At 49.6% G+C, this 7,205-nt stretch overlaps 1 protein-coding gene and 1 pseudogene across 1 annotated transcript in view; both read right to left on the bottom strand.

Annotated features, from left to right (window-relative positions):
• Positions 1-2,607, bottom strand: part of LOC102259800 (tuftelin-interacting protein 11) — a 5,414-nt gene extending 2,807 nt beyond the window's left edge. Inside the window, exons 1-3 of the mRNA XM_014532938.1 lie at positions 974-2,607; positions 832-928; positions 8-441 (exon numbers count right to left, since the gene is read on the bottom strand). Coding sequence (XP_014388424.1) covers positions 37-441; positions 832-928; positions 974-2,607 — 2,136 coding nt within the window. The 3' untranslated portion in view covers positions 8-36. The remainder of the gene's footprint in view (positions 1-7; positions 442-831; positions 929-973) is intronic.
• A 2,465-nt stretch (positions 2,608-5,072) lies between these two features.
• LOC102257502 lies at positions 5,073-5,996 on the bottom strand (annotated as a pseudogene).
• Between the last annotated feature and the right edge of the window lie 1,209 nt (positions 5,997-7,205).

The raw sequence follows: 7,205 nt of genomic DNA on the forward strand, positions 1-7,205 counted from the left end.
TAGTCAGAAATGTGTGCAGCTGCCCCGGGCCTCCGCCTACTTGGCCATGTTGATCAGGCTCTGCAGGGAGGTGGGCACCCAGGTCTTCTCACCCTGGACAAATACCACTCCCTGGTCAATATAGATGACGATGCGGCCAAAGGTATAGAGCTGCTTCCCTTCATGTCGCTTCCTGATGACAGGCATGAAGAGGATATTGTGCTCCTTGGCCTTGGTCTCAATGAGGTCCTTAAAGTTCATGGGCACGGATCTGGTGGCCACGCCAATGCCCCTCTGGGCCATGTTCTCGGCCTCCCGTTGCTCCTGCATGGCCTCGTACTGGAAGTCCTTCCTCCGCTCCATGTGGGTGAGGTAGGCGATGTTTTCTCGTGCTCCGGGCTGCATGTAGGCACCTGGGAGACAGGGCAGGGGGTGAGGAGAGGTGTCCGATACACACAGAATCTAGGCTGTGATGGGGCTGAAGTCTGGATATACCCCAGGCGCCATCTCCTAAACCTACTGTTACTCACTGAGCAGCAGCTGTGCCGCAGACACAAAACACTAAGAGATGGCCCAGCACCTGCACACCTGGCTGTGCTCACGTAAGAATTGGGCTGGAGATTTCTGGCGAATTCCTAGTGGCCAGATTCTGTTCCCATCTTGCCTGGGAGTTTTCACTCCACACTGCCAAAGAGGCAGCCGGCAGAACCCTGAAAACATAGGCCTGAGCAATAGGGGAATAGATATTAAATGAACAGTCAACTGCCCACTTTTGGCACAGCAGACACCTACCGAGTGCTAGACACACCACTCCCAGTAACTCAACCCCTCCAGGTTTTTAGTAAAACCTACAAGGTAGCTGTTACACGTTACTGTTTTACAGGTAAAGAATATGGTCTTAGCGGTTGCCACCAGCGGTCCACGATCCGAAAGGTTGGTGACCGCTGGTCTAAGAGGTTAAGCAGCTAAGAGTCAGACTGTGCCCTGACTCTACGCTGTGAGCTTACACTTAAGTAGCACACCCAACGCTGGCTGCTTGGGGAAGATGAGCTGGTCCAGGATGTTGTCCAGCACCCACACGGGGATCATGTGCACCCAGCTATCCAGGAAGTCCACCATGGGCTCACAGTTCCGGGGTTGCCACTGGGTGACGCTATTTCGAACCAAAGGCATCCAGTCTTCCCATATCAGCCTGTGAAAGGCGTCTGCCGAGAGGTCCTGGCCGCCGTGCGACAGGGGCTGGTCGTTCTCCAGGAGTCTCTTCCATTTGGAGATGATCTCGGTGCCGTAGGTGCAGTCTTTGAGGGGGTCCCACTCCTTGAAGTACTCCTTCATGAGCGGGTAGACGATGGCCACAGGCAGGTCCACGCGGTCGGACATGCCGTACTCCTCGTAGTACTTGTCCTGCAGGGTTTCAAAGATGCGGGCGCACTCATCCAGGATGAGCGGGTGGCTGCAGCCGGGCTGCATGCGCCGCTCGCACTCCTCCACCAGCTCCAGGACTTTGCTGAGGTTGGAGGTGGCCCGCTCCTCGTGGTCCAGCACCTCCGACATCTTCTCCAGCTCGTGCGAGAGGTTCACCACCATGTCCCGCTCGTACTGCAGCTGCCGGTGGTCGTTCTGGATCTCCTGCTCCGTGAGGTCGATGAGCAGCTGCAGCTTGTGCTCCAGCTCCGGCAGCGCAAAGCCCGGGGCCTTGGCCTCCTTGCGGGATAGTGGCAGCTGCTGGGACTGCGGCGGCAGCCCATCGTCGGGGATGTTGTGCTTGTGGCTGATGTGGCTGTAGCTGTAGTAGACCTTCTGCTCCCGGCCCATCATGTCTATGACCTTGACCTGCGAAAGCTCCTTCTGGGGAGCCGTGAGCTTCTTGCTGGTCCTGCCCTTGGCCTTCAGCTCCTCCACCGTCTTGTAGGAGTACTTGGGCTTCTTCTTGCTCCCGCTGGGGTCCTTCCTCCACTGGCTCAGCTCCTTCTGAAACTCCTCTTCCACTTCCTCTTCCGAGTCCACCACAGGGAAGTCTTGCAGGGACTGAGTGGTCCGCTCAGAGCCATACGCTCCCACGGCACCTCTTCCCTTTCTCTGTTTGCCTTCGATTGGCGTAATGATACCTTGCGCGTTCTTGCCGAGGCCCCTCCCAGGGACGTAGCCCATCTTCTGCAGGAGCTTCTGCCCTATCCCTTTCGTGTGTCTCTCCCAGCTGCCAAAATCCATGAACGACTTGGTTCCTCCTGCAAAGCCTTTCTGGCTGGGTTTTAAATTGCCACCCGTTTTTAACTTCTTCGGCCCGAAATCCTTAGGAAATTCTTCCTGCTTAACAGGTTTCTCTCCATCGTCAGAATCTTCCAGCTCCACCTCCTCTGCCACCCCTTTCTTGAGGCCCGCACTGATGAAGTTGACTGGCGCAGAGTAGTCTCGGGCCCGTTTGCCTCTGAAGCTGGGCCTCTCTTTATCCGAGTCTCGCTCTGCCCACACTCCGTAGGTGGCCTCTTCCTTGGTCTGCCAATGCCGCTGCCGGTTGGGGTTGAACTCATTCTGCAGATCCCAGTCAGTGATCTCAAAGTTCTCCCTCTCGTCGTCGTCGTCGTCCATGTGGCCTTCCCCGTCCCGGTACAAGTGGGACAGCGGCATGGCCAGTCACTAAGGAACCGGAAGTGCAGGGACCTGCTCGCAGACAATGGCGTCAGAGAGCCCCTTTCAGTTTCTTAATCCTGAGCCTCATCTCCAACACTTTTGTAGATAATGGGTTCATTCTGAGTTGAACCTTACTTTAGCTTCTAAATGTATTAAAATACCTAAACTCTCATGAAGACTACTGATAATTCATAAAATTCCAGTGAGATTTTTATAATCAACTAATTTAAAAATAAAGGTAATCAACTATGTTGAAAAGGAATTGAAGGAACAAACCCTATCCTGGTAACCAGTAGTATAGGGGTTTTAGCCACACAATTAAAAAAAAAAAATAGAACAGAAAAGGCCAAAATCACACTTGTGATTTAAATTAATTCTTGATGTCAGAGACACCACAAATCAATGGACAATGCAAGGATTATTCAATTAGTGACATGGTTACAATGAATAATTTGAAAATGCATTACAGATGGGCTTCCAAAGTGAGACCTATTGCGTAGACAAGCAATACAGTAATATTGTTCCATATTATAAAACTATTGAGTAGAATGAAAAAACAGACTAGAGAATCTAAAATTAACAGGAATTCTTTATATCCCTGAACCTTAAGAAAGACAAGTTAAGGTAATAGAGTACTGACCTTATGTTGGGGTCCAGCCCCAGCAGTCCAGGGGTTCCCAAAGGTGAGGATGGAGTTGGCGAAGAAGGAATGACATGGAGACAGCAGCGTTCAGATCATCAGCATAGCCGGGTTCTGTCTAGCCAGGTTCTCCTGCCAGGTTCTCCCTCCAGGTTCTCTAGCCAGGTTCTGTGTTTATTCTCCTGTTACATCTGAATTTATACCAGTTGATTTTAATCCTATCCATTCTATTCCAAAGGTTAGGGCGTTTGTTATCTCCATTAAAAGGTCACTACTCTATTGTTCTGTTAAGCTACAAGGAAGTAACTGAAGGAGATTATCCTAAGTAAAGATTATGTAGCTTAAGCGTGATTGTTCGTAGTTAAGGTGATTAACTACCTGCCTGGCATTTAGTTAAGGTGTTTTACTGATTTATTCCCTTCCTTAGTCCTGTTAATCCCTAACTCCAGGGAAAAATCCCTACCTGGGGAAACAACCTTTCTCGGGGAGGTGGCCTTGGTTAAAACACATAGCGCTAAGAGGGGGAGCAAACATATTCAGAACCAGTATGCCATATATGCCAGGTCCCTTGAAACATATGCTGTGCAGATGTTTCTTCCCTGCAGCGACTGTGTCAAGCAGCAAGGATGGACCGGCTTCTGGCAATCTTAATGTATATATATTGAAATCAGCAGGAAATTTGTAACACAAATACACTGTGGTGTGGTAGACCAGAACATGATTTTGTTGCAAATATTCCCCAAATATCAGTAGCTTAACACAAAAGTTTTGCTTGCTCAGCTTGGAGTACTAGGGTTGAGTGACTCATCCTGAAGCAATGACTTAGGAATTTAAATCCTTACATCTCAGATACTCCATTTGGAATAGGTCTCCAAGGTCTCCATGGATGTGGAGGAATTATCTCTAGAGCAGGGGTCCTCAAACTTTTTAAACAGGGGGCCAGTTCACTGTCCCTCAGACCGTTGGAGGGCCGGACTATAGTTTAAAAAAAAACTATGAACAAATTCCTATGCACACAGCGGCGATCTTATTTTGAAGTAAAAAAACAAAACGGCGGGCCGCATGCCCTCGGGCCGTAGTTTGAGGACCCCTGCTCTAGAGGGTTTAAGTGTATGTAACCAAAATGCAGGCTAGACTGCCTGCTGCAATGAAAGCCAAACTTGTGAGACATGTGCTAGTGCAAAAGGAAAGAGATTTACAGGTCATGACCTGGGAGAATGGTAGACTCCTGTCTCAAAGACTGTTCCCCCTTCCTGCTCAAGACCATGGTTCTTATTGGGATAGGGAGGGGAGGAGATTATTTTTCTATCCAATTATCTTTCTAGCTATGGGAGTGCTTGGGCCCTATCCGTTCATCTTTCTAGCTTTTGGCCCACTCAGTGTAAGAATCTCCCCCTGCACCATCTTGGCCAATAAGGAGACTCCCTGAATGTCTACAGTATTGGGGTCAATAGGGAGTGGTGCTGTAGGACCTGCTGCCAGGAAACCTGGAAATTCACAGCCCTCAGCCCACCCCCTCATGCTGGACATGATGCCTTCACATGCAGGGGAGCCAGCTGCTGCCGAGGTCCAGGGGTTCCCAAAGGTGTGGACGGCGTCAGTGAAGAATGAAGGACATGGAGACAGCGTTCAGATGATCAGCATAGCCATATTGTCCTGTTACAACTGTATTTATACCATTTGATCCTATAAGCATGCCTCTATAGTTACATCATGGTATGTTTTGGGTCCTCCTTTGCTCCTTTGACCTTCTACAGTTCCTTGTTTTTCTTTTTCTTTTTTAAATTTTTTTTTAGACTTAAAGTTTATTAGTGAAAGGGGCTGTGGGGTGGTGGGCTGGATGCTATGTCAGCTGCCCCACCTTGTCCTCCTGCTGCATCTGGGCGATCAGCTGCTGCCGCTCAGCTGCTTGGCGCATGTGCATTATGACGAGGCTTTCGTAGTCCCTCTCGGACACCACCGAGCCCTGTGACCGCCCTGGGTGGCTGGGGCCATCCCTCCAACCAGGAAATCTTCAGAGGATTATCAACCAGGCCCACTTCATTCTGGACAGCCAGCTCCGCAGCCTTGATGGTCGCAAACTCCACCACGGCGATGCCTGCCTTCTTGCTGGAAAGTACCAGGTTGAGCACTTCTCCGTACTTTTGAAGAAGCTGCAGGAGGATATCTCTGGAGTAGCCGCCTTTTGACCAATCCTTTCTGCGCTTCCATTTGAGCTTTAGCTTAGGAGTTCCTTTGCCTTCAGGATTTTCTGCCTTTCCTCTCAACCTCTGCTCCCGTTCCTGACGTATCTGCTCCTGCATCAGCCTCTGCTGTTTTTCCAGCTGCCGGGAACCCTCTTCTCATAGGCGCTGAATCTCCTGCTCTAGTGTCCTGGTGCTCCGGCTCTCGTCCTGGGCCTGGGCCTGAGCCTGAGCCTGCCGCTCCCGGGCCTCCAGGTCAAGCTTCACTTTCTTCCTTCTCTCATCTAGTTTCTGGGTCCTCTCTGCTGCCTGCTTCTTGGCTTTCCTGACCTTGTCATACGTGGCCCTGGCTGCAGCGTCAGTCAGTACCTCCAAGGCCTGAGAAAGCTGGAGGAAGAGCTCAGCTGCTCTGGGATTATCCGGGTTTTTGTCTGGATGGCAGGAGAGGGCCTTCTGCCTATATGCCTTCTTCACCTCTTTGTCCGCCGCCTTCTCAATGCCTAGCAGCGCGTACAGGCCCATCTGTAAGAGCTCCTTGGCCACTGACATGGTTCCAACCCTGACTGGATTCGTACTACAACTCCCTGTTCCTTGTTTTTTGTTTATAGTTTCTTATCTGACCTTTGATAAAAGTCTTATCTCTATCTAGCTCTGTTGATTTTTATCTTGTCTAGGTTAGTCTCTGTGTTCCATAATAAGGACTAGTTTGCTATCTCTATTCCCAGGTCATTATCCTATTGCTCTACTGTTAAGCTATCAGTTATTCTGAAATCACTCTGTTTTTCTGAGGAAGAATTGGGGAAATACTACTTTAGGTGATATTGTAGGCCTTTCCTCAGGGAGACCCATTCTCCTTCGATAAGGAGACTTCATAGAGATTGATTTTTTTTTTTCTATTGCAATAGCTTGACATCAGACTTCTGTGTACTGGCTCTTGGGTTTCTCTCTAGTTGTACAAGTGAAGACATCCTTATTAGTTGCCCATCTATCTCACCAGTGGAACACTGTGGTGAAGGATTAGCTAATGGCACAGATCTCTGCAGGCCAAGATGCCGATGACCTCTCAGATCTTGCCTGTTAGTTACTACCAAAAACCATAAGGTAAAATGCTACTCGCCTGGCCTCTATGTAGAATCCTACCATCCCCACTAATGCCGGAGCCTAATTCCGTGGCAGCATCTCCTGTCAAACCTTAACTATGAAGGGTAGTTTATCAATGATGTTGCCACCCTAATGCATTCTTTGCTGTCTTTGTCTTTTAGAAGGATCCAGAAGACACCACCTTCTTAGTTAGGTGGTGGGTTTTCTGATCTTAAAAAAAATCCATTATATCAACCTGTCTGCATCTTATGATCCCTTTCTCAATACTCTGCTGAACATCTCCATCTCAATTATTATAGGTCATCATCTCCAAGCTTCCAAAGGGCCATCTCAGCAGCATCTGAACAGGACAGCTCCAGGTATTCCAGCCAGGACATTAGGTTCTGAGTCCTGGGGAAATTCTCTCACAGCACACGCTCCCTTATACAGCTAGATTCTTCAGTCCCGCCATCCACACCCTCCAGTCAGAACCCCATGTATGTTCTCACGGGAGTCGCAGCACGTGCTGATCGGGCCCTGGAGCTCTTTCGGTGAAGAAGCTTCTCCCTGGGACAGAGAGCGGATTCCTGGCTTGGGGGACTCGACCCAACTTACTTCCCATGAGATGAGAAGAAGAAGGGAGGAGTGGATTAGTAGGAGGGTATGTAAGAACTTTCAAAGTATGTACCTCA

This window comes from Myotis brandtii, unplaced genomic scaffold, assembly GCF_000412655.1.
Source record: "Myotis brandtii unplaced genomic scaffold, ASM41265v1 scaffold924, whole genome shotgun sequence".
NCBI lineage: Eukaryota > Metazoa > Chordata > Mammalia > Chiroptera > Vespertilionidae > Myotis > Myotis brandtii.